This window comes from Bombus bifarius, unplaced genomic scaffold, assembly GCF_011952205.1.
Source record: "Bombus bifarius isolate JDL3187 unplaced genomic scaffold, Bbif_JDL3187 scf7180000007973, whole genome shotgun sequence".
Taxonomy (NCBI): domain Eukaryota; kingdom Metazoa; phylum Arthropoda; class Insecta; order Hymenoptera; family Apidae; genus Bombus; species Bombus bifarius.
In genome coordinates, this window is record NW_022884359.1 from 282,270 (window position 1) to 309,257 (window position 26,988).

The 26,988-nt window shown below is 45.2% G+C and overlaps 1 protein-coding gene across 2 annotated transcripts in view; it reads right to left on the bottom strand.

Annotated features, from left to right (window-relative positions):
- Positions 1-19,442: 19,442 nt before the first annotated feature.
- Positions 19,443-26,988, bottom strand: part of LOC117216815 (S phase cyclin A-associated protein in the endoplasmic reticulum) — a 32,122-nt gene continuing 24,576 nt past the window's right edge. For both annotated transcript variants that reach the window (XM_033463871.1, XM_033463872.1), the window contains exons 14-15: positions 24,714-24,887; positions 19,443-24,490 (exon numbers count right to left, since the gene is read on the bottom strand). In XM_033463871.1, coding sequence (XP_033319762.1) covers positions 24,410-24,490; positions 24,714-24,887 — 255 coding nt within the window. In that variant the 3' untranslated portion in view covers positions 19,443-24,409. The remainder of the gene's footprint in view (positions 24,491-24,713; positions 24,888-26,988) is intronic.

Consider the following 26,988-nt stretch of genomic DNA (forward strand, 5'->3'; position numbering starts at 1 on the left):
GAAGAAAACGGATCAACGTAGGAAGCTTGAAACGCGGACGAGCAATAAATAGGCGGATCGGGTGGTTCAAACGGGGAATCAAATGCGTGCATCGCGTGCAAGGATCCGACTAACTGACTGGCTGACTGACCACGGGATGGCCAGGGGTTGAACAAACGGTTAAGGGATGTCAGGATAGTTAGGTGTGCCAGGATGGAACGCAGACGAGCACCTAACACGCAAATTCGTATAATCGTTACGTGCTTTGCCGCGTTTACGCGTTACACAGCATGCTCGTTCGTGTTGCCGCGACATGTCCATTTGCGTACGCGACTCAAGGTGATTTTCTTTTAATTATACCGCATGCTTGCAGTCACGGTAATTTATAATCGTTGGAACATAAATTCTGTTCTATCTCTCTGCTATATTTAACGATACGATGCCCGGGGCAATTAGCTAATGGCACCGCGAATATTATGCGATTTGTATATTTTAAATGGGATCCGTGATTAGCAATCGTTTGTCCTACAAACGAGCGTGTCCTCGAATTCTTGCCACGGAATTAGGACGCAGGATAACAGAGATAATTAAACAGTACCCATCGGATATCGTACGAAAATTCGTTACGGCGAACGATGCTAACGGGGAATCGATTTACGATACGTCGCGATTACGGTGGAACGGAGGCTCTAGAACGCGATCGCGGATTTCAAATCATCTGTTTGCAAAGCTTTGCTAGCGCATTGAGAATGGATTTGTTTGCTAACATAAAAGGGATCAAAAAGGGATTATCTGCGCAAACAGGGCATCCGTTACGTTTTATCATGCTTGTTCTCGTATTTTTCACGCACGCGATCGTTCGTGTTATCTCTTTTATCGACTCCGCGCAACTGTTAATATTTTCGTATGCTTTCCAAACGCTTTTATCTTACCCCATCGATACGTACCTGAGAAATCAAACGGGTAAACTGGTTCGCGTTTTTCATTCTCGTCCCTTCGTTCTTTCCTTTTCTCTCGGTATTTTTCTTCTTTTTTCTTTTCTTCGTTACCTTCACGAAGTTGCTCCACGAAGACGCGCGCTTACCAACAAAACCGAAAGGGGCGGAATCTCGCTACGTCTGACAATTGGCGTATCGAAACGTTTCCCTTTCGTCGCGTGTAATCACCACGTTTCGTTCGTCACGATGGAATTTCTATCAGAAAGCGGGAATCGTTGCGTCATCCTCCCACGCGAGAACGTACATACAAATTGTGCCATCTGCAAATCAAGTAGAAACGGCGAGCATGAGCTGGCTAGGGCCAGTGGCGATGATGAGCCTACGATCCGATCAACAGCTGCCCTTCTCGGCCATATGGCATCCATCGAGCGTGTGCCACCCTCTCCTCTCCTCTCCTCTCCTCTCCTCTCCTCACCTCGCCTTACCTCTCGCCTCTTCGTGCGCCACAGAGGCACTCACGTGCGAGTACATCTGATAAGAGATCGCGCCGTTGATAAACCGACCGAGTTCAGGCTACGCCTAATAAATCCACCAGGCGCGAGTCCCGTGAAAGGAATACAGAGCCGCGGCGCTGCACCATTTTACGCTGAATCGGCGGGATTGTCGTTTGACGGAAGTGACAGTTGTTATTCCGAAATGTGTTTCTCTTTTTGTTTCCTCTGGAATATCGTAGATTGGAAGGTGCGAGGTGGTAGCTCGTGATGGATGAGTTCGCGTCGCTTATCGATTCCAAAATCTTTCCATTGTTCCACGTTATTTCGCTCGGCCTCGTTTAGTTTTCAGTTTCGATCGTGCGGACCGTTCTTTACACGCTTTCGTGTTATTTCACGCAATCGTGTAAAGCGCCAGGGACGATTACCCATACGAATCGTTTAGACGCGCATCCTATTAATTGGTAATCGCTTAGACGTATTTTTAGTCGGTTAATTTTCCTCGTCCATTCGAACTTTCTGTCCTTGTACCTAACAGGCGGCATCGTTTTCCGGTTGATTCACCGGTTGACGCACGACGATACTCGTACTAATGACTCCGTTTAGAGCGTGTCTCAGCACGCGGACGTATGAATCGCAAGCGGTAATACGCCGCCGGTACGATAAAGCGGATTTATAGCGGGGAGGAGCAACGGAAGCAAAAGGATTTCAAGAAATCCAACTTCCACGTCGTTCGTACCCTTCGACGTCGGACGCGATAAATATTTTCCGGGACAATGAGCGACGTTGCAGCTTTGTCCTGCTTTCGAGCGTCCTTGTGGCTTTCGATCGGAACCACATCGGGAAAGGAAAGAATCACCGCGGCCGGAAGTCGGGGACGATCTACCGCGCATCCGGCCACGCGTCGCCACAAGTCAATTAATTCATTACCACCCTCTATCTTTCTTCCTTTTTTGCCCCTGTTTATACGTTTCTGTCACCTCCTTGCCACTTAAAAATATCAGGTCTGAATAATTCGCCACGATATTTCGACGACCAACGATCCGATCAAATTTCATTCTCTCGCGATACGTACGTTACACTTTTTGCCGTGTTTCGGCCTTTGTTCGCGCAAAATAAGCTTCGAGATATCGAAGTAACGTTCCGTGAACAGAACGACCGAGCAACGTTGAAGATCCAACGAACGTGTCAGCCATCCAATTAGTCTCGAGCGATTCACCGATCTGGAAATACCTTCCTACTTTTTTATCATACTCGCCAACCTTAATAAGGCTTTTAAATAAAAATGTCGGAATTTATAAGACGGCACTGTCGAATTACAAATTAAAATTATCCTTCGTGCTACCTGTCGGAGTTACAGTTGCAGGAGTCGACGTCTCTCTGCAAAATACCCATATGAAGAGAAGGATGAAATCAAGCGCGCAGCTATCTCGATGTTTGATCACGGAAACGGGCTCCTCCTCCTGGAAGCCACGCGGAATGACGTTGGCTAGAGGGTGGGTGCGCATTTTAGGGTTCGCATTTAGGGGTGACTTTTGGCTGCGTCGTTCACGGAAACGCGGCTCGACACGTGACCTCGATATTCGAATTCATTGCCACCGACACGTGACTTCCAATCAGCCGCCATTGTGTCAGAGGTTGTAGTCGCTGCTCAGAATTTGTAGATCGTCCTAACGGCCGTGCACGCCGCATCGAGGATTAATCGGTCGTTCCAGAGTTTCCGTATCTCTGTACTCGAGTCCTTGCGTGTTTTCTTCTTTCGCGAGGGGTCCGATGAAACTTTTAGATTATTTGGAGGAAGAAGACCGTCGATAGGAGGGAGGGTAGCGTTCGATGGCCTTAAACGAGGACGAACGACCAAGTAACAACGCGGAGTCGAAAGTAAAAAAGCGATTCGCGGAAGGAAAATGGAAAGGATCGTTTGGCGTTAGCTAGAAGGAATTTGTGGATCGACGGTAACTCGAAGCTTCTGCGTCTTTCTCTCTTTCTTGTGTCTCAGCCACACGGCGCTATTCCCAGAGGAAGAGGTGGAGAATTTCTCGTTGCGTGTTCGCAGGAACTGACTGCACGCTTCTCCCGGGGACGCTGACAAATAACGCGTGGCGTCGTTCGGCCACGTGACGCCTAATTGACGCTACCGTGACGTCACGTGCCGCGACTCTGTCCGTTCGCCAGCTTGCAACCGCTCTGACGCTCCGTAATCTGTAATAAGCGTTCTCGCGGATTCGTTCGTTCTTTGACGTTTCGTTCCGTGGACATTTTTCCACACCACGGAGGTCAATTGGAGCCGCGAGAACCTCGCGATCCGGAAGGCTCCAAGAGCCGAACAACGCCGTCTCCAAGTGCGTTTTCGAGACACCTTCGGTCGGTTGGTTTGTTCCGTGCTCGAGACGACTCGTCGGATGCGGACGAGGACGAGTGTCCTCAGGATCCATTAATCTATCCAGAGTCTCGGTAGCGTGGCAGTTTTTCTCCCTGGCAGGATCTATTCTTCGCAAACAGGATCCTGGAACCGCGTTGCGTGATGTCGCCCCCTCCATCACGTACGAAGGATATCACTTAGCCGGCATCGCCCACCCTTAGGAGCCGTGACACGCGCAAAAAAAAAAAAGAAAGGAACAGAGACACGCAGAGGGAAAGAGAGAAGGGAACCGCAGGGGTTGCGCGCTCGACCTCCTGCCCCTCTTTTTCGCTTCACGGGGGTCGGCCAGCAATAAAAATATTGATGGTTCGGTTCCGGCCACGGACGGGACAATCGACTAATTATTCAGGGACCACGCGATCCTGCCCGGATATTTCCATCTCCATGTGTTTTCCTGGCCTCTCGTGCGTGCGTCTAGATGCCACGGATCTCTGGGCTCTCACAAGGGAGCTCTGTAAGAAAGGAAGGGCTACGCTTTTTGTAACTGGTTTTTGTTTACTGGTTCGTATACTCGATTGCAGTTTATTTAATCGCAAATTCGATAGGTAAGCGTCGTGACAGTGGTTATTAACGTAACACGATAGGGTAGTCGTAGAGGCTAGTAGAGGCGTGCGTGAGTATTATTCGAACTATTCGAGTAACTCGAACTTCGAATGGAGCCGAGTGGAGCGTCCGAATTTTCCCAAATACTTGAAACGTAGATTCGTGGAACAAACGACGTCCGAAAAAGATACGAATTACTCGAAGAAATATCTTCTGTAGGAAAATTATCGAGTTGCTGGAAAATCGATGCATTTTCTAACAAATAGCGCTATTAGCAGAGTGGAAGATACGTAATTTTCTCGTTTTTTTTTGTTCTCGTTGAAAAAAAAAATCCGCTATCCATTTTAACACGGCAGAAGGAAAGTGCGACAGTATTTTTAACTAACCGGTACAATCTCGGTTTTACGCAATCCACAGTGCTTGATCAGATTTGTTGTACGCGGATTCACTTTTTGGTTTACATCCTACTGGTCTCTAGCTTTTCATTTTTATTTCTGTCGTCCCTATTTGCTAGCTGTCGTAACGTATATCGAGAGAAATTAAAAGTTTCGCGCTTTCCAGCAACTTGTGAGAAACTTTAGCGTCGACTAACTTTTCCCATTTGTTTTCAAAATTATTCATCGAAATTGGTAGGTTTAGTCGCCCGATTAGCAGCATGTACCGACGTAAAACATGCCACTTGTGTTAAACAGACATATTTTACAATAAATTTTAACAGGGATATCGTTTAATCAGAAATGTACAAATATTTGAATTTATTTGCACAATGAAACGAAATCTTGCGATATTCCGTAAAGGCGTTGTTATTTATCTCGATATTTTTATAACTATAGCATAGTCGACCAAAATATCGATTGAAACGATAGGACAATTAAAATATTACCTACGTGTCGTAAATATATTCGTTTTAAAGCGACCAATCCGAAGTGAATTTCGTAAAATAAATTATGCTTTAACGATAAACATTGCACACAGCTGCAACGATGATAAACAACGATATCAACGATATATTATACATTAACGATACATATAATTAGAGTTAAGCGCAGCTAGATAAGCGATAAACGCTGGATCTTTAAACAGATTCATTCTCGTATCGTGATTTCTCGTAGAATTCTGCTCGAACGGAAGCTATTCTACCGGAAAGAGAAACTCAGAGGGGAAGAAGGCGTAGATTAATGGAAAGCGCGGCAACGCTCGTCGTTTAAGACGAGGTGAAAAATCGCGTGAGCTTCTGTTCGACAAGCGTCGAACCAACCGGCGCGCCGTTCAGTTCTAGATCGTTAGATAAGATTTCGTGAGTAAAATTTTGTTCTATCGGCGGATGGCTATGATCGCTACGAATTTAAATTATTATTAATTTTCGTCTATGTATTTGTTCGTCTATGCGAATATATATTGCAAGCTGTACGTGTGTACTCGTAAGCTGTTTTTAAAGCCAACGTGAAATCGTATTTTGGGAAAACGTGCGAGCAATTCGAAAAATCTACGAAGCATGCGCGATTTATGCATCGTGCATGAATTAGCTAACGATACCGAGCGGCAACAGTTATTATCAGGATTGGTCATCGTGATCGGTGTAATTTAACGGTCAGAAACACGAACGTGTACTTGTTACGAAGTACGTTACTCAGCCAATAATTGAAAGTGCATTATTCCTTTGGACCGTCGTAAATTTTTTATGAAAACGATTCGCGAACGCTTAGCGAGTACTCTCTCACGCTTGTCACCTTTAACGATCGTCGATAGAACGGAATATGATCCACATTATAAAGCATAATGTCGCGTTATTACTGCACCCTTTGTACATACTCCCCCGCGTGGCGTATAGCAATCATTCGGCCACGGTTTCCCACCGTATCGGCCCCTGCCTTGAAATCGAAACCATCTAGAACGAGCGCCTCGCTGCGGTCATCTATTATCCATCGGGAATTGCCATCCGGCAGGAGAACTCGAACGGAACCCGTCCGTTCGAAGACGTCGCGTTCGACAAACACGCTTTTCCCAATTCTACGCGTCTTCGTATTATGCGCGACGGTAGCCTCGATGACCGGTACAGCGAGATGATTATCACGAGGATCGTCATGCTCGTGAAATTGAGAAAACGTTCCGCTTCGACTTTTCTCCTTTGCTTAACCGAATATTACGATCGAATTTGCATCCCCCAGAAAAGAGAACATCGTTGACAGCAGTGACGTTAAAAGATACACGCGTAACCTTTCGGTCACGCGCCCCCATAGAAAATGAAACAATCTTCGAATTTGAAGTTGCCACGCAGAGTCGCGCGAATATCAAACTCGCTTTCCTCACCGCCCACGATCTTCGCTCCGCCTGACGTTCTCCAACGTCGAAGAACGGAGAGTTGTAAATCGACCATAGGCGGTCGCTGAATTTTCATCGAGGTCGAAACGCTGTTAAAACATCGGACGAGCAATGGGTTAAGAGCAGGTGATGACGCAGTGGGATGAATGGTGGCGCGCGAGTGAGTGACTCGACAGCTTCCGGCCGCCGCCGCGCCACTGCGTTGGCCGATTCGACGGGAACGTCTAATGGAGCGGATGATGCACCGTGGAGCTCGTGGAAGACTACCGCGTGTTTGTTAAGAGATTCGCCACGGCGCGGTTCCCGTGGCGAAACGCTAAGTGCATCCCTCTATTATGCAAGACGTATCTTCCACGAAACTTGTGTCATGGGAACGTACGATCGCGGCCTTCCTAATGAAATCGTGATGCGCGCCAGTCCACCAAATTGATTTATGCTCTTGTCGATGAATTTCGTCGATGCCCGCAACTCTGTCCTCCGCCATCAGCCGAGATACTTGAAATTGCTTCTCCGTGTGCAGTTTCCTCGCGTAGCGAACTCCTTTGGAAGACGGAGCGGCTGGCGAAGGAAGATGCGATCGGTAAATTACTACGACAAAGTCGCTTGCAGATTCGGAATCGTTTTTCAAGGATTTTTTAGATTTGGCTTTTAAATTGTCACCTCTTACCATTCGATCGGAAAGGTTCGAGTATCGCGAGCCATTTCGCGGCAACGAGCGGTGGAAATTACACGGCGAACGACTTCTTCTTTCGCACGCTGCGAGCTTTTTGTTCTGAAAAATCCACTCGGTTTCGCCGGAATATATTATACTTTATACCGTGTGACATCATTGACGTGCGCAGGATAGACAGGCCTTTAGTGGCAGCTCGAAGAAGAAGAGGGTAATCCCGTATCGAACAGTTGCATCTGCCACGTCACTGACCAGGCCGCTCTTTTTCTTGCATTCATTCTCTGCGTTTCTCGACACGGCTCGCTTCTTAAACTGCCCGGCGACCTTCCTCTGCCTCTGCCTTTGCCTGCGCCTGTCGCTTTTTAATCTACCTGGCCATCTACATCCGCGTTATCTTGCATCGCGCCTCGATGGCTACTAATTCGAGGATTTAGTGAAAGTAAGACCTTAAACGTTCCATGGTTGCCCGATCCAGGCATTTCCTTTTCTTCGGGCCAAGGTTTTCCAAGACTTGGATCGACGAGAAACAAAACCACGTACGATAAGAACGCTTCGAGAATAAATTTTTCTTCTTTATTTATTCGTTACTAATCCCCGCTTTGCGGATTAAGATGACTTTCGATTTACGTTCTATTTGTTTGCGATATGTGCTTAAACCATATTTACGCCATAGTTATACCAACAAAGTTATCTAGTTTTAGTTATTCGTACTATCCTTCTTCTATTGTATATCACTCTATTGAAACCTAGTCTTTCCCTTCTATTTTCTTCAGATTTTCTATTCCTTTACCTTCTTTCTTTACGATTATCGCGATTCATTTTGTAGCTCTAATTTGTTCGCAGAATTGCGGGCTTTAGGTCCATCTCCACGTAACTCACGCGTCTCTTCCTCCGTTTCTCTCCAACGTTGATTACCTTTCACAGTATTTCCACGTCGCCGATACGTTTCCATCTTTGTTCTTCATTTTCTCTTTCAAATTTTGGACTTTCCATAGCCAAGCGATGATCCGTTTAATATCGATCGTATATCGGTTCTCCGTTATTGCCGAAGACATCGAACGTTGTTTTCGACGCATCAAGATCTTCTTGGAAAAGCAAAAATTATTGTTACTCCGAATCGTTCGGTCGCTTCTCTTCTTCGGATGACGAGTTTTAATAGCATCGGCACGTCCCACGGAAGGTCTCCGGTAAAAGTAACTGGTCCGTTCCGATTTCTGTCCACCGAAATTCGATTAAGACCCTACAAACACGTCCCCGCCGCATACCCTTCGTGCCAGATAATAAATTCGATTTCGCCGTCTCGCAAAAGCGCAACCAGCCCCGACGTAAAATCGTCACGTCGACCGTGTTCGACGCCTGCGACGAATCGCCACTCCCTCTAAAAGGCCGAGATATTCTTACAAGATACCGCGACGAACGACCGAAATGCTCGTCGATATCGCGCTCCAGCGTCAACGTTTCTCACACTTGTCCAACGAGAATCGATATCCTAATTAGACGCATCGTACGAAGGGACGAACGTGTATCCGAAATCATTCGTCGGTAAATATAGTAAGCGTGAAATTGTGTGCAGATTTTCCGATTAATATACGATGCGTCCATCGTAGATTAGTCGACGTATAGTTGCCGATTGATGATCGAATCGGCCGTGTCCCTTTTGATTATTATTCTTGGATCTACATCGGTAATGCAATAATCGGCGTGTATACAGGCCATATGTGCCTAATGCCGCCCCTCTACTTACACACGTGCATCCGATAGATTCACAAACGCGTCTATGTACCTATGTACGCGTGTATGCGTTTTTGTGCGTATGTGCGAAGACCGTCTTACGTAGTCGTATTTAGGGAAGCCGACGATTGATTTTAGCGTCGGTACACGTTGAAAGAGCGTTGAAAGATCAATTTTTTTTAAATTCTCGTTTCTTTGTTTCAAAATACCTATCACGGTAAATACCGAATTAAACGTTGATTCGATAGACGACAATTACGATTTTATCGACTCGTTGAAACTTATTAAAAGGATTTAAAAGCGTTGCAATTTCCGCGATAAACTGTATGTTATAAACAAATGGAAGAAAGTGACGAAAGAGAGAACAAGAAAAAGGGAGAACACGCGTGATTACGAGAGTGGCCCCGCGTAAATCCGTGTCAGGCCCGAGGGATGGTAGCTAGGATTTTGATTAAATCAGCATTAGAGCAGTTGCACCGTGCTGCACCCTCGGCATCGCGTCGCCTCGCGACAATCACACCAAATGTCGAATCGAAGGTTGCACCCTACGATATTCGTGGACGGGACGAAATCGGGGGGCGGAGTAGCAGTCGGACAGAGAGGTTTAATCATGATTCTGTAGAAGCGCGCGGGGTGGTTGCGAGCGTGCCCCGCTAAAACAGGTGCTTCACAATGCACCCTCGGTCTCCATTTCCATCTGGAACATGTTGCACTTTACGCTCGATTGTAACGCGAGCCGTTCGAGGATGGAGCTTGGACGAGTTGCGGGCCATCTCGGTCTTGCGGTCCTTGCGACTGTCCTTTTCTACGATATACGCGCGCTACAGTTACTTTTTTAGATTAATCGATTAACCCTTTCAGACAACGAACTAGTTCGGATAAGGCGTTTCATATCTTTCCCTTGACTTTATTTCCTCGTTCAACCGGTTAGCTGTTTTCGACGAGTGTACTCGTCACGAAGAGATGGCGATATTTTGCGTTACGACGAGTGTACTCGTCGCGTGTAAAAAGTAGCTAGAATTTGCCGTTTGAATTGCAATTTTAGCGAAAACTAAAATATATTCGTGAGTTTTAAGACGTTTCGAGTATTTGGAGGCCAAAAGGAAATAAAACGAAGAAATAAAAAAATATGAATTTGGGTACGCAGTTTCCAAAGAGGTCGCTACAGCTAACTGGTCGAAGCAGATTCTGAAAATTTAACACTTTCCGATATGAAATGTAACAATTTGGTAAATTTATACGCGTTACTTTTTTACCGGCAAAATGATATTCCCGAATCCATTAACGCAACATTTACTTTTTTACCATAACTTTGCAATAATATACGCGCAGTGAAATGTTGGAACAAAAGCAACGTTCTACTACGTTCGTTTGATATTATTCGTCATTTTTTATCGAGAATAAAAACGCTTTTTACTCGACGTAAAATGTTGTTTCGCCCAATCGGCGAAATTCATCTAAAATGTTGTATCTCGATTTTTGCATGCAATACAGGAATAACGCGTCTCTTAACGAAATTCGTAAACGAGGGACTGCATTTCACGAGGAAATTTTAATTAAAAATAGCGTCGTAATTTCACGATCGAAAGGGAAGAAAATCGTTGAAAGCGGTTCCTGGAACGCACAGTTCGTAGAACATTGCGATTACTCGTTCCGATTTACTCCAACTCCGAGCAATCCGGCTTTGCGATATTCCGCGCGATTCCAGACGATATTCGCGATCATATTTCGCTGTATCGGTACGCGAACACGTTTCGATTTGAACAGCATCGCAAACATTCATTTTCGAGAGACGGCCAATTCGGTAATGGAGTCGTAAAACAATTAACTTAGCTGCGAAACTTTGAAATTCGCCAGGTCTTAACGAACAGTGGCCAGTTTACGCCATCGTATTTTATACGCGGATTACGATTTACTCGACCAACCTTATTTAATCGAACATCTATTAAAGACGTATTAAAAAGCACGGAAACGTGGCATATAATGCAATGTTTGTCCGAAAGATTAGAATTTACGATACGAATCTGTACGAATCAAGTTTGCGCGTTAGTGAGATAGATTTTCCGCAAGTTGGACGAAACTTATACAGGCTACGGTACAGTAACTGCAACGAAGACGGACAACAACGAGCCCGAAGAGATAACCCTTGGCCCCGAAGAAATCAGCGGCAAGCGAGTAGTTTTCCAGGTGTCGAAGTATCCGGTGCAAGTAGACCAGCAACCCTCCGCCGTATTCTATATGGTAGCGACACGGGACTTTCCCTTCTTGGCGATGCTCTCCCTGGTCGCGTAGCAGGAGCTGGTCGAATTGTCGCCTTAATGCGAGGCCGATCTCGGTGTGCGTCGATGCGTATGTACGCATATAGTCGGCCGGAAGACGCGTGCGCTCGGAAACGCACCGTTCCACCCCTGACTCTCGCTAAAAGCATATCTGTGTCGTCTTGCGAGTACATAGGAGAGGTTACAAGCCTTGCCGGGGAGCAGTTCCTCGGGTATATAAAACATTTACTAGTTTAGCAACAAAAGGGTATCGAAAGCGAACGCGTTAAAGAAGATGTATGAGTGCAGCGCGGGTGGACTTAAACAGAGAAAAGGGAAAGCCGAAGGTTGCTCGACCGACTCCGCGAATACGAGTATTCGGAGAACGTAGAAGATCCTACGGTCGTACGTATTTCGTAGGTTCGTTGTCGCTGGTCGGCGGAGATCTCGCGCGGCGTAGGTGGTTCGGCATAGGTCGCACGATCGACGAGATATCGATGGTATTTTTTTTTTAATTACTACGAGATCGATCCAAACGTATCGTTGATCGAATTCGCAACGAAATCGAAACTTCGTGGCTGGAATCTGACGTCGTGTGGAGCTTGGAACCGCCACGCGACTGGGTATCGTCGCGGCGCAGATCGGCAAATCGATCAACGAAGAGGAATCGCGCACGAGCGGAAGTCAAACAAATCTGGCGAGAGATCGTGGCGAATCGAATCTTCTCTACGCTGCGTCGTGCTCGGCGGCTGTCATAAATATTGACCGCGGTTCTCGTATCCTCCGAGGCGTACGCTCGTGAACCGGCATCTCCACCCTTGGATTTCGGTCATAAATATTGATCAGGAATAGCGTATGTACTCCTTACGCGTATATCCCGCTCGGTCAATGATATCCCACGGGGACGCGAGCGATGTGTGTTTGCCGTCGATGATTGCGGTTAATTACAACACTGGCCGTCTGTTTGTATGTCAACTCTGTGCTGAACGCGTGCAATCTAACGATCCCCCGTGGGAGGGGTAGGTTCTGCGAGATTGCGAGGAGCTGCTTCTTCGCCCTCAGCTGCTTAGGGAAGCTAAGTTACCATCACCGACGCTTTGTACCAAGTCATTGTCAGCAATTGACAGTCTTTCTTTTTCCGTCCGGCGATCGGTGATCGAAGACCCCGGTTGAGCGGAGGTAGCTGGTTTTCGTTGAAAATTTTCGTTGAAAATTTGGCGAAACAGAACGCGTTCGTCTAGAGACAGCTATCCGACCTGATTAATTACGAAAACGTTTTTCCTCCGTGCCAGGCTCGTCGAGGATTCCATTGCCGAGACAACGTAATTTTCGTTCGACGTGGCATAACGCGTGAACGAATGGGTGCAGCACCCTCTGCGGAACGAATTGTCGAATGTTGCTACCTGGAATCGCGTCGCGTCTCGCAGCATCGAAGAACAACGACCGGGGAGAAAAAAAAAAAAGGGAGGAACGATTGGATGACCAACGATGGACCGTCAAAAATCGCAGATGCGCCAATCCATTCATAGCTACGTGTTATTTTATTTCATAGGCTCGCGCCCCTCTAGCCGTCCATGACGTCTATTCGCCGATCTGGCGAGTTACGCGTAAAGCACGACGAAACAGACAGAGAGAAATCGAACGAGAGAAAGGGCTTCACGCCCATTATCGCGCTAGAGGAAGAGAGAAAGAGAGAGAGAGAGAGAGAGAGAGAGAGAGATGCGCAGAAAGCGCAATGTGGATACAGTCAAGGTCCAGTGACCAGCTGATTGATTGTCTCCATGGGGGTTGCTATTTAGGGAGTATCATCACGAGTGGGATGGCAGACGCTCGACTGGAGACACCACCATGAGAGGATGAATTCGACGTGGGATTTCCCCGTCGGGGACACCAGTCGACCGATTTCCAGTAGCTGAAACCCGTTCTTACCGCATCGTTTACCATCATCATTTTGGATCGTGTGCGTTAATCCGCGCGACGATTCCGTAGTGCCTATCGTATAAATCTTACTCGAAGCTTCGATAATTTCTCGAGTAATTCGCAACGTTTAGTTCAACCTTCGATTCGAAATTGATTTAAATTTTCTAAGGTCTCCTTTGTACAAAAATCATACGCGATAGGACAAGGTGTTGGAAGGGGCGAAAACCGCCTTGGAAGAAGCTGAGAAACAGATCGCTGGTTATCGATTAAGCGATTGCTCGAGTAGAGGAAGTGGACCTCTTCGGTGTTTAAATCAGGTCACCGGATATGTACCCGAAGAAGTCTATAATGGAGATGGAGCTACGAGGGACGAGAGGGCGAACGATAGTTTCAGACTGCGAGGGCTGCAAGGTCGAAGGGTGGAGGGGCGAACGCCCCGTTAGAAATTAACGCAAGGGTGACACGGGCTGGCTTTCCCATTGTCCTTTGGCCTACCCCCTTCGAATAGGACGTCTGGTGAAAAAATTCAGATGTGAAATTTTCATTTCCGCTGCGGATCACCGACCCGGAAGAAATACTTCCTGCATAGGGGCTGGCTTCTCCTCCAAATCGCAAGACTTCGCGCTCCAGACGTTCCTTTGTTGCCTGGCTGCCTGCTCGGCGCACCTGATTTCTTCGAGACGACGATTCCTACGAGTCGATGACCTTCTTTCCGAAGAAACGCCAACGAACTCGCTCTTCGATCTATCGATTACGTATACAGGATATTTTGGAAAATTACAAACATCGATAAAGTCTGCTCGTCGAATAACGTATCGCGGTATCGATGAAAATCTGCAAATCCCGATCTGCAAACCTATGTTAGCAATAGGTGAACGATAACGAGATTGCGATGCCTGTCGTAGAAAATCGGCTACGCGATTTGCAGACGTAGAATACATCTCGTCAAGTCGCGTATCCGTGGACGAAATCGCTTCGATTCGTAATAAAGGAAACCGTCGAGCCGGAAGAATAGCTCTCGGCGAGCAACGATTCGTGGCACATCGTGGATCATCGGGTAGAACTAGAGACGTAGGAGCGAAAAAATTCAGATGCGAAATTCCGTTCGCCGTCGCACTGACTGATGATCCACCGATTCGGAAGAAATACTTCCTGCACAGGATGAAGACGAGAAGAAGGGTGGACGCCCTCTTGTCTTCTATTTTTCTTTTTTTTTTTTTTTTTTAGCTTCCACCACGGTGTTCATAATGGAAACATCGCATGCGCGAATCGTTCATCGATGATTAAAAGAAAGTTGGTCGATCTTCGTCGTCACGGTTCGCGCTATTTGTACGAAGAATTGAAGGAAAACGTAAATACGGAGGGTGGATATCGTTTCATACGAAATACGTACGCGATATGGATGAAACGCGTGGAATCGAGAAATCATACCAGAAGTATACTTCTACCAAGAGCACGACGGACAGACAAGGAAGAAGAAATTGTACGCCGTTCGAACGCTACTAGAGTTTCCCACATCTCCCCCGGAGTACGTATCTCGGGAACGTCACGACGAGAAACTGACAATTTTCAATGGGAAAAAGGGAGAGCGTGGGAGCAGGAAGAAAAGGGTGGCCCGTCGATTCCACTTTTTCTCCCCCGAAATCGGATCGGTTCTGCTAACCGCGGAGGATACCCTCTCCTCGACGAGCCGGATACAGGATCTACCGCGTAGGATGCAGAAAGTCTAGGAGAAGGACGTGGCCGAAGAGGAAACCCAATCGTTGTTTACCCAGTGCGTCGTTCCCTGCGTAAGCAAAGCATCCATCCATCCATCCATCGGGCCGTGCAAACACATCACCCGTTACAACAGTGGCGTAAAATGTTCGCTCAGTTCCCAAACCGTTTCTCCTTGTATTCTCGTCCACGCCCCAACGAGAATGACTTTTATTTTCGTTAAAACCGTCGTCGACTTTGACGCGATGCTGCGTTTCGCCAGGATTCACGGTCACGACGACTACAGAATCGCAATGGGTGTTGCTTTTTGGTCCAATCGCAGTACGACTGCTTCGGTCTCTCGCTATCTTCTCGTGTTTCTCTGGTTCCACCGTAACGAGGTTCGCCGTTTATCTCAAAATATTTCTCCGGCAATCTCTTATCCCGGCATAGACTCGTGAAATCACTGGCTCCTGCCGCGAAATCGGAGAAAGAGAGAAGAATCGTTCTTATCCGCCTCTGCCCTTCCCGACGCGGTCTGTCCCATTGAGCAGCGTGTTTCATAGGCTCTGAATGGGAAAAGGAGACAAAAAAACGGAGGAACAGAGGAGAAAAGAAAAAAGAAAAGGGAAAAAATAGAGCGAGGCAGGAAAGATAGAAGGAGAGGAGAGACTCGATAGACTCGATAGAGGGACAGAGGCAGATCCCGCTGACAGGGGCGCGACTCCTGATTGCTGTCGCATTGTGCATCGCCTTGTCCCGCAACGAGAACGACGCATTGTCGCGTGTACGAGCGTTGAATACGTTTGGCAAGACTCCCGATGACGTGGGAGGAACCGAAACAGAGGGAGACACGGGCGAGCCGCGGGAGAAGAATCTCGTGCGGAGCAGGGGCCAAAAATTAAACCTCTGAGACAATAGGTCAAGCGTCCATAGAAACGGAAACACCAAACACGCCCTTTCCTTTATTTCCTTCGCGGGACACAAACGGAGAACGGCGGATCAATCGATCTCGCCTCCTGCTCTTTCACGAGACGCGTCGCCAACTTTCATCACGCGTCCTCGAACGTCGTTGTCGTACAACGTCGACGCTCGACGAATCGCTGTTTCTAGAAAGCGATTTTCCATTTTATCTTTGTTTCCTCTTTCGATCGCGTGCTGTGTAACGCCGTACGCGTTCTACGCGCCTTATGTCGGCGCTCTATTCGTCCAAACATTTTCAGCAGATCCGCGAAACATGGAAAATCGTTTACAAATATATTTAATCGCCGTTACGAGACACGAGGTGTCTTTATTTATCATTTCCAACTTCTCGCTCGAACATTCTCGGCGAACGCTTCATCGCGTCGAAGATTTTAACGACGTCACGGAGAATAAAATTTCACCGTGCGTCTATCGCGTTTCGTTTTAGACGCGTCAATCCTGAAACCGCTTCGGGTCGAGTCTCTCGCGAGCGTGCGATCGAAGGATAAAGCGGTCGTTCTTGATAACCGAGGGCAACGAAGCGAAACCTCTTTAAGGAAAGTACCGTCTTCGGCAATCGAATTACCGGCAGGGTCAGTCGGCCCCGCCGAGCCGCGGTAAACTTGTAAAACAATAAAAGCTTCCGGTGACCCAGCGAACCGGTACATTGAGTTAGCCAACTCCAACTTTTCACCGGAAACCACCGCAAACTCGAACCGTGTAGCAGTCAGGATGTCCAAGCCCCGGCTTTTTCCAGCTCTTGTCGACCAAACCGGGAAACTACGAGACCCGATCGTGACGAGTCTTAAAGCGTTAAAATCTAACAAGCGTTCGATACATACAAGTACGAGTATACGTTGGTCCTGTGTAAATAATGTAAACGGCGGCGAAAGTAAGCGAAACACGCTGGACCGAAGCTACTTTATTAATATCTTTGCGACGAATCGTTCAGATGATTAAAAACGGCAAATAAACTCCGCCGTCGTGCCCAACTTCTTCCAACTTTTCCTCTCGTCTCCTTATTTTCGCGAAACTTTGAACGTTTAGCAAATTATGCCACGCGACGCGCTCAAGTTGCAGCTAACGTTCCCTTGCGAACTACATCCGCGTGCTTAACTACTGTCATAACGGTATTCGTTAAAATGATCGATCTGCCGTTAATTCATCGTGCGGAGAGCCAGCCGGCCGCGAAACCGTTCTCCGCGCGTGAATACGTTCGATTCTCGGCTATTTTTACCACATTCTGTTTAATCTTCGTTGATCCTGAAACACCTAGCGTGTCCCCCCTGGGCCGGTGATTCGGTGAGTCGCTCTTTCCAAGCAGAATATCGAGGAGCCCTGGAGCGCGGACGCGTTTTTCCCCCCCGTGCATCGGCAGATCGAAATAAAACGGCAGGCATAATGAAAATAACGGCGCGCGCCGTGTCGCTGGACAGCGAAAGAAATAAAAAGCCGGGGTTGAGAGACGACGAGGTTGAGGGATACGCGAGGGCCACGCGAGGGTCAGAGGGACAGGCAGGGGAAGGGAAGCAGAGGAGAGAGGCGGCGGGCGGGGGTGGGCGTTCTCACGATTATACGAGCAACCCTTTGCTGCGTGAACACGCCGCGCTGGTCGTCGCGAGGCGAGGGCATGCGTGCAGGCCTGCTATATCCATTACGCTTATTACAACCCCGACCGCCGCCACTATCCTTTAACCATCCGCTCCCTCGTACCACCGCCCACCCTTTTACGTGGATGAACATCGATCGACACCCGACCTGGAACAGTCCGTCCACCAGGTAACCAAATTGCCCCCATTCTCGGGAATTCTCTCTCTTCGGAAACGAGCTGCCGGTCGCTTCTTCTTCGTACTCGATTTTTCTTCCCACCCGCGTCATTACGCGCCCCGTCACGCCAACGTCTCCCGCGCCCCTCTCGCGTACAGTTCGCATAGCGCGAGCCGATTACGCGCAATGCCACCGTCTCCTCGATCGATCCTCTTTCGACCGATAATCGCTCGTTCGACGGTTGCCTTTCCAGAGACGTTTTCTTCTTCTATCGTTTCGTCTGTCGTTACAGCAGCAGGAGAACCGTGGTCTTTTTTCGCAAGATGATACGGGTCGATCCATCCAGGCTGCCTTCCAGGGCAGAGAGAACATGAAAAAGCAGGCGATTCGGTGCCAAATAGACGACTGGTTGTCGTTAACAGTCGCGTTTACGATCTCTAAGCTTAATGAAACGAAGTAACCAACGATGGAGCGAGTAACGATGATCTTGCGCTTTTGTCGTCGAAGCAGATTAACACGTGTACGCCAATTGGTATAATTTTAACGGTTGGTGGACCCAAGCAACGTACGAAACATCATCGATGATCCCTGTACTCTCGTTGCTTCTTGCTCGCGAAGAGCGAAGCTCCTTCCTCGACAGCGACGAAAACAGCGTCGCTGCACGTGGCTGCGTATAGTTGTACGCGAAACGCGGTTCCACAATTTACAGGGTAAAAGCGACCGAGCGTGATATATCGTACGGTGCCGCTAAGTGGAAGCTGACGCTCTCTTTTTCCCTTGGTCCCTCTTTTTCCCAGAGACAGCGGAGCGTACAAGAGACGCAGAGGAGACAGAGACGACGAGGAAAGCGCGAGAACGCGGCGCGACGAGAGGAGGAAAAAGAGGCTGCGGGGAAGTTGTTCGGACGAGCAGCTGTATTAAGTGCGCCTATAGATTACGCTCGGGGAAAAAGTGGAGACCCCGGCGCGCTAAAACGCTCCGGAAAAAAGATTACCCTATGCACTCCATACGTCATTCGTGCGCGGCCCGTTTCGGTGCACACGCGTAAGCAGCAGTGTCTTCGCGTTGTTCGCCCGTGATGACGTCGCGTCGTTCCTACTTAGCGAGTCGATCAACCGATCGACAAATGCGTCGAATAAAAATACGTAATATTACGATAATTTCGGCACGCGGTACACCGATAAAGTCTTGCCCTATCCGTTCGTCCACGGCTCCATTTCATTTCCTTTTAACGTCGAAATAAGGCGCTATTTCCGTGGACTTTGTTAACCGAGCTCCAGCCAAGTGACGGCCTCGTATCGCGTTTCGACAGGTGGATAATAAGCAAATGACAGACCGTGTTCTAATGACGCAGCATGTTTCTATTAATGTTCGTTTAGACGGCGAATTTAAAGTCACGCGGCGCCAGTTAGCGTTCCACGCGATTACCAAAAATTGTGGCAAAGTGGCATTGTACTTGACCGATAACGTTCAACTCGCAGGCAGAGTAATCGTAATCTGGACTGGACAGAACGTTATAGGAGAGACGTAACATTCGCTGTAAAATTGCTGGAAACGTTCGTTAGAAAGAACGAGATGATTGCTTGGGTAAAAAGGCAAAGGAACGATTGAAAGATTATTTTAAAGGATACACTCGCGAGGAAATACGTATCTCTTTAAAAGTTACGCGACAAAATGTTCGTTTAGAGGATTTAGTGGCTGCTAAGGAAGGGAGAAAGCACGAGGTTATTTAAGAACAAACGATAAAGTTTCTTCGTCGAAATTTATTAGTTTCAGTTTCGTTCCTACCTCTAGCGAATCTTACAAAGCGTACGTTCGACCTCTGTTTCTTCGACCGATCAGCGAGTTAATCGCAACGCGTCGTGGCGAACGAGGTGAACAGGCATGGAATCGCGAACGATCGATCGTGAAATTTTCGTACAGCCGCGCAGCGTCGGCCAAGTACGCGCTTCGTATTACGCGCAATCTGTTCCTGCTTTCTCCTTTTCAGTTTGTATCGTAACGCCGAACCATAGTTTTACATAGATTGCTTACAAGAAAGAGTATCATTACGTGGGACGATCGAGCTAAATTACTTCGAAAATATAAACGGCACGCGAGTACTCTGATTAGAATAATCTTCCCTTAGACGTTAGTTTTCAGCGATGATAAAATAACGTTCGTTTTACTTTTCTTCTTCTTTCTCGACGATTTTCAACGCTCGTCGTATCGATCAACAGGAACGAACACGATATTTAAGACTGAAAACGACAAACGTTTCACCAGTTTTGATCGTTTGATCGTCTTATAGATAGGCAAAGTAAGGAGGAATACTTGACGCGTTTGTTATATTGTAGAAACATCGGTATCGATTTAAAAAGACAAAGAGAAATGATAAAAAAAGGAAGAAATATTTTACAATGTAACTTGATTTTGTACACGTATCGTCGCATAAGCGCCATTTAATCGGCGATAATTTTGCAGTGTACCTTAAATGTTTCTTCATCTTATCGTCGATCGTATACAAAATAAATTCTATAAGAGATTTTTTCAGGCGCAAATAACACGTTCATTCCTTCCTCGAACAAACGGCGACCAAAAAGTGGTCCTATTTCTAGCTATTCAAGCTTGTAAAATTTATTGCAGGATTATTTATTATACATACGTCGAATTTCGTATAAAACTTTGTCGTTCTATAAAATTCAACCTCTCACGTCCAACATCGCGGAAGGTTCAATTATCTCTTTCTGTAACGACTTACAATAATCTGGCTTTAAACGAAACATATTTAAACGAATTACAACGTCTTCGGATCTACTTGTATGACGAAAATTAAATCAACTTTATCGAAAGTTGAAACGAAACTTTCGATTCCCGTCGATTGAAAAATCAACGCGATAAATCGTAATAGAGTCGACGAAAACATGAAAAGAAGAATAGATAGGGGCAACTGTGTGTGTGTGTGTTTCCACGTTTTCTTTTGTAAATAAGATTTTTCAATTTAGCCGTTGAGCTACAAAACTTTTACGCAAAAGTTACATCATAGCGTTAACCTACGCGATCCTTGCCTTCTTTAATACAGAGTTAAATATTCGCTAAATATATGTATACAGTATATATAATATATATATAATACTTGAATATTAATTGCATTGGCAGGACATTGCACAAGTGCGTTCGCTGCACCCACGAAAACCTGTACCTTTTTATAAGTACTCACTTTCGTCCTTCTCCTTTCGATAATAAATAATCTTACATTGCACTATGATAAATTCATATCGTTGTGAAATAAATATCTATTCGAAGAGCACGTTGCATTTGTAATATAGATAAATATTTTATATCAACCCATTCAGCGTCACAATACGACTGCAATAACATCATTAATAAATAACAGACTCTTGGCTGTCGAGTTTCGTTCCCGTATTTCTGGGAAACAGGATCCTGTACCATATTTGAAAGATCTTCTACTCGTTGCAACTAAAAAAATTACAACGTTCATTGATAACTTTTGAAATAATAGGCTCGAGTCACGGATACTTTAGATATTTCGATATGAATTTTTAGTCGTATGCGTAGTGGAATGGAATGTACGTGTTGTCTTACGAAGTATCAAAGGTTTTCGCATCTTATTCCTTCAAATTTGAATTTTCTCGAAATAATTGTCGTTGGAAATAGAGAATGTACTAGAGAAGAAGCGAGGTATAAACAAAGAAGAAAACGAGTAATGGTTGAAGCAAAAAAAAAAAAAAAAAAAACAACAAAAGAAGACAGCAAGTAAAACGCGTAAATAGAGATAAACAACGATAAATAAAAAAAAAGGAAATTGTGTAGCGCTGAATGCGTTGCTGGTATACTCAAATTAAAATATACCTTCGATTTCTTATAAATAAACATTTATCATATATAATCAATCTTGATTAAATACGTACACGCGTTTATGCGAGACTCGCGAAAAGTATGGTTGCCACTAAATAACGAAGCGAGAGCACATGTTATCCTAAAAATTCTCTCTGCTAAAGAAACTTTACGAATTTTTTAAACCGGTGGTTCTCAGCTATAACGCGATCTGTTTATCGTCTTTTTGTTATTCGTTTATTTGTTGCGGCCGAGTTGCAAGAAAACTATCGTGGTAAAAAGTCGTAACGAAACTGAGAACCATCGCCACGTATCCTTGCGTCATATAACTCCTGTGACAATCTTCATCTCAACGAAACGAAGCAGGAAAAAGGATGTGCGCCTTAAAGCACAGAAATTTCTGCATTTTTACAATGTAAAGTGTGTCAAAGATGCCGATATATGACGATACTAATGTCCAAGAATGTATCTTCAGTTTCTCAAACGTCTTTTTCTTGCCTCTCGAGCTTCTTCCTGCTCTCCCCCTCTTTCTTCCTTTTTTTTTTTTATTTTTTGCCGTTAGCTCGATCGACTACTGTGTTTGGCACATTTTACGGAGTAAAAAGAGCAGAAATTTGTACCGACTCGGTACGGTTCACGTGGTTTCACATACGCACGGAGATACGTTATTCTAATTCTAACGAGTCGTAGCTCGATCATTGCACGACAGCTAAAAACGTTTAAAAGGCCCGTTCAAAAGACACGTTCATTTGCACGAATTATTGGCACGCGTGAAAACGAGAGAAACAAGTATACGCTACGTACTAAACGTACAAATATAATTACGATCGTAAGGTTATAAAGCCTGCGAATCGCTGACCGGACTAGATTCAAAAACACGCAAGTCCGTTTTAAACTCGTTTCCACCTGATCCTTTTTTTTTTTCTTTTTTTCTCTAGCAGTTTTCAACGGCAATTACGCTGTTTGACTAAAAATGCATGAACGACTGTAATTGGGAACACGGGAATGAAAGCACGTTTTTAATCGTTTTAATGTCCCGTGAAATGTTTCGGTTGAATATCCGTTCGGAAATCGTTGCAACGATGACGCAACGAAAACGAAAAGGTTGACGAGTTTTCTTTTGAAACGTCGAATATTTCGCGGCAGGTGGAGAGAATTTGCGAAAACACGGCAACGAGTATTTCGCTAGCTTACACTTCGTTAACGTTGCGAGCGAAACGGACTTGCCGAGTTTTGTATCTTCGACGCAATAGCGAACGATTACACGGTGAAATAGCGAAATCAGAAATAATCAGTTTACTTTCTTAACGGATAATTCTAACTCACGATTGTACAATTAATATCAATTATATTTACCAAGTAAAGTGGTAATATCAACGACGATGTCTGAAGCATGAAAATTGTTTGCTTACGTGCGTCCATCACGAAATTGAAAGGGAACCGAAGAGTTTTTGTACAGAAACAAATGAACTTCTATTCGTAACGAATATCCAAAAATAATATATTAACGAAATTTGTTCATTATTTGGTATTTTAGAAACGATTTGCCTCGAGAAACAACCGAAATAAATATCTTAGAACTAACAACCGAGAAGAGTTACGGGAAGGAAGAAAATAATATTTATAAAAATAAACGTTTACCATTTTTGTCGTGTGATGTAACATGAAGTCACACGGATACAAAGAAAAAGATGATTAACAACGCAAACAGAAAAGCTGTGTAAAGTATGATTCTATCACGTTGTAAATGATGTCCGTAGGGAAAAAGCCTAAGACTAGAGAGTGTCATTGTTGAACGACTAGAAGAACTGAAATGATCGCAAAAAAGGAAGCAAAGACTCGATCACGAAAAAATCTGCTACTTCATTTACCGATCTAGAGATCAGCAAATTACACAGAGAGAAATTATAATTCGTACGCAGGTAGAAAAGCACATATTTTCGAACGTTTTCGTCGCTATTTACATTTCATTTATTTCTATATAAAATAGGAAGACCGTCGAAGCTGTATGTTGAAAGCGCTGCTAAAATAATCGGCAAGCTTTGATACATAACAATCACGGAAATGGAATTTCAATGCGATGAAACTATAATAATTAAGAAAACAAAGATTCTTCCTTTCATTTTTGAACTTCGTAGCTTGTGCCGCATATCACGTCGCGAACGTTAGAATTTCATTAGAATACGCATGCGAGCAGAAGAAACTATCACAGACGCGAGCATAAAGTAAAGAAACATTATAGAAGTGATTTGAACGCGTGCAATGCATCAACGACTTTCGATAACAAGCATATACGCTTATCGTACGAAATTTTCCATTTGCATAAACGTTTCGAGAATTCTACGCTATGCGTTAAAGATAAGCGTTTATAACGTCGAGAAGAACTCACGAATCGAAGATCGTTAGCAGCATTATTGATTTTCGCAATAGCGATTGAAAGTTGAACGCCCGAATGACGTTTAAAGGAATAAAAAAAAAAAAAAAAGATGCATTCAAATGCATTTCTTCGCAATTATCGCTTTCTGCAAAACAAACCCTTCGATTGGTCGGCTGTTGAAAGTGACAGGATCGTGGTAAAAATTTAGCCTCCTAGTCTCTTCGCCAATTCGATTCGAATTTTTACAGTTACCCTCCGTGTATGTAATAGCACGTGCATTCGGTATAAATACGTTGCAATGTCGAGTACCAGCCTCGAGACAGCTTTTCAACGATGGACGTACGTAACGACAATTTTCTCAAAACTGTTCCCCGAACCTTCCTCGAACGGAATAGAAACGATGATCCTGCGGTTAACTACGTCCACGAAGTTCATCGCGTGTAACGAAGATACTTGAAGAAACTTAAACGAACTAATCGAATCGTAATCGGGACGATTATGGATCAACCGAGTCCTTCAGCAAACGGACCAACGGATTTAGCTTACCATCGTCCGAATTTCTGTACTCCTCCAGCAGCTGTGAAATAGAACGTTCATTTGGTTTGTTTGTAATTTTCTCTTTCGCTTATCCAGTCTTCTATAGTTAGCGATTGAAAATATCGTTCTCGTCTTAAGAATTTGTCAAACGAAAAATATCAGAGGTATCAAGTTGAGTTAAAATTTCATAAAATTTTGATAATTTCGATAATTTGAAAAGAGAGATACCGGTAAAAAGTCTCTTTGAAGAAAACGAGATTTACCTGATAAGATAACTCGCAAGACAGGACTGCTGTAGCCTCCGGATTTTGATGCGTGGCTGCCAAGAGTGTCGGGAAAATATATGACGTCAATCCTGGAGCACCGTAGAACGGAAATGGAAGAGTACACAGTTGCTGAAGAACGCTTGGTCCTGCTCCAACCGATTGAAGTACCAACTGCAACAGATTTCAAACGTTACGATCGAATTCACAAACGGTTAACTACGAGAATAGCCAAATCGATTCTTTCAAACAGACGGGTCCGCCGTACGATTGGTTTTCCATTGCAAAACACCCACATGAAGCTACTAGCTAACAGGTACGTTCACGGTCGTTACACAGAACGAAGATGATCAGTTACGGCGGGCCGAATGTGCCGCGAGATCGTGAATTTCCTTAAACATCGTGGGAAACGACACACCTATATAATCCAGGTGTCGGTACACGGCAAGTTCTTGTTCCAGGAACAAGAGAACGTCGCGACGTACATCTGCGGTTCAACGAGTGTCTTCGAACAGGTTTGTGCACCTGTGAAAAGGTCTCCTGCAGGAAGTACCCACATTACGAATTTTTATTTCCTCACCTACGTCCCTCGTTACACGCGTACCCTCTGGTAATGCTCCGACCATTCGCCAAGTGTGCATTTCGATCAGGTGAACGCGCTGATAATCCGTTTTCAAGATCTCACCGTTTTACGACGTTTCAAAGGTAAACCGACGAACGACGATCAAAGCGATTCGATGGAAAATGTTCGTCGATGATTTTGCCAATTTTTATTACGTGTATTTTTTATTGCGTATATATTATCGCTTTCGCTGAAACTTGTCAAAAATAAGTTGTCAACGAGTGTATCGCTTTGTAATTTTATATTACGTCAAGCGAAGGATACACTGCACCGATAAATTACGCGCTACTCTATGGTAAACCTTTTTCCTCCGCGTACCATTTTGTGCGTTATTTTAAAAGATCATTTTTACGCGGCATAAAACCGCCAACTAGATTTACGACGATCGTGAATCCTACGTATTTTTATCGTATTTAAAAGGCCGTGAGCAAACTGCTTGGATAACAAGTACAGAACGCTTGACTGGAAAATTCGCCCTAATACAAAGAAAGTGCTCGGTCGTTTATACGGTTCGTTAGAAGCCTTCGTACGAGTCACAAGCCTTCCAATTCCTCTGCTCTTGACGGCGGTGCATTTTTACCTGATATCTCGAGGGGCGACTAAAAATAGAGGGAAAGGAGTCCTCTAAGCAGAACAATTAGGCTGACGATAGGCGAAGGTTGTCGCGTCGAAATGCTCGAGAAGCGCTTTGTACCTATGGGGTCTAATCTTAGCTAGTCGTTCCTTCTCGATATCCTTCAGCATGGATCGAATACTTCGGTGATTTCCGAGAGGCCGATATCTCAAAAACGAGGTTCGATAGTCGCGCAGAAAGGAAGGACGTGGCGACGCGACGTTCTCCAAGGCGCCACATATTTCCACGTGTAGTCTGTTCCGTGACTAGAAATATCTCGATGAATACGAGGGAAAAACGTTCAACCGGCAATCTCTATCTAGAGATACCTGCTTTTCCTGCTATAGAATTCTCGTTAACCGAGAGCTACCCTTTGCTTTTGTCAGAGTCGAGTATAATTTCGTATCTTAGAGACAACCATCGGATATTTAAAGCAATATCTTTGACGAGATTATTATTTAAAGTAACTTGAAATAGCATAGGTATTAGGAAATATTCGTGGTAACAGTGAAAAGTAGCCTACCTTAAATTCGTAACCGTTCGAATAATTATAGACTCACAAAGCTGTACGGAACTAGTCTTGAAAGTTAGGCGCGCGTGTTTGTCGTTTGCTCACGAACTTGGCAATAAAGTTACTGAAACAGGCAGAAATAAATTGTACCGGCTACAAGAATATTCGGGAGGAATTCAGAGAAGACGATTAGCTGATATGCAGCGACAAAATGACAGCATGTTTTCACGAACACAGAGGAAGCTGAAAGTTACGACATCGAAGATGCTCAATGAAGTTTGTTTCCCGAGATCTATATTCTGAATCTTGAAATTCGAATTCTAAGAAACTGGAACCTGTGAAACCTAGGACGTTGTGATACATTCTTTTTTCCATTCATACAGAGTGTTCCCTGTTAATGCAGTCTGCAGTCTGTTTAAGAAGTAGCACGGAAAGATGAAAACAAACACGAATCTACACGTTGTTTCTAAAAGGAAAATCCGATCGAGTATTCAACGAGGAGATGATTTTAAATTCGGGGATAGATCGA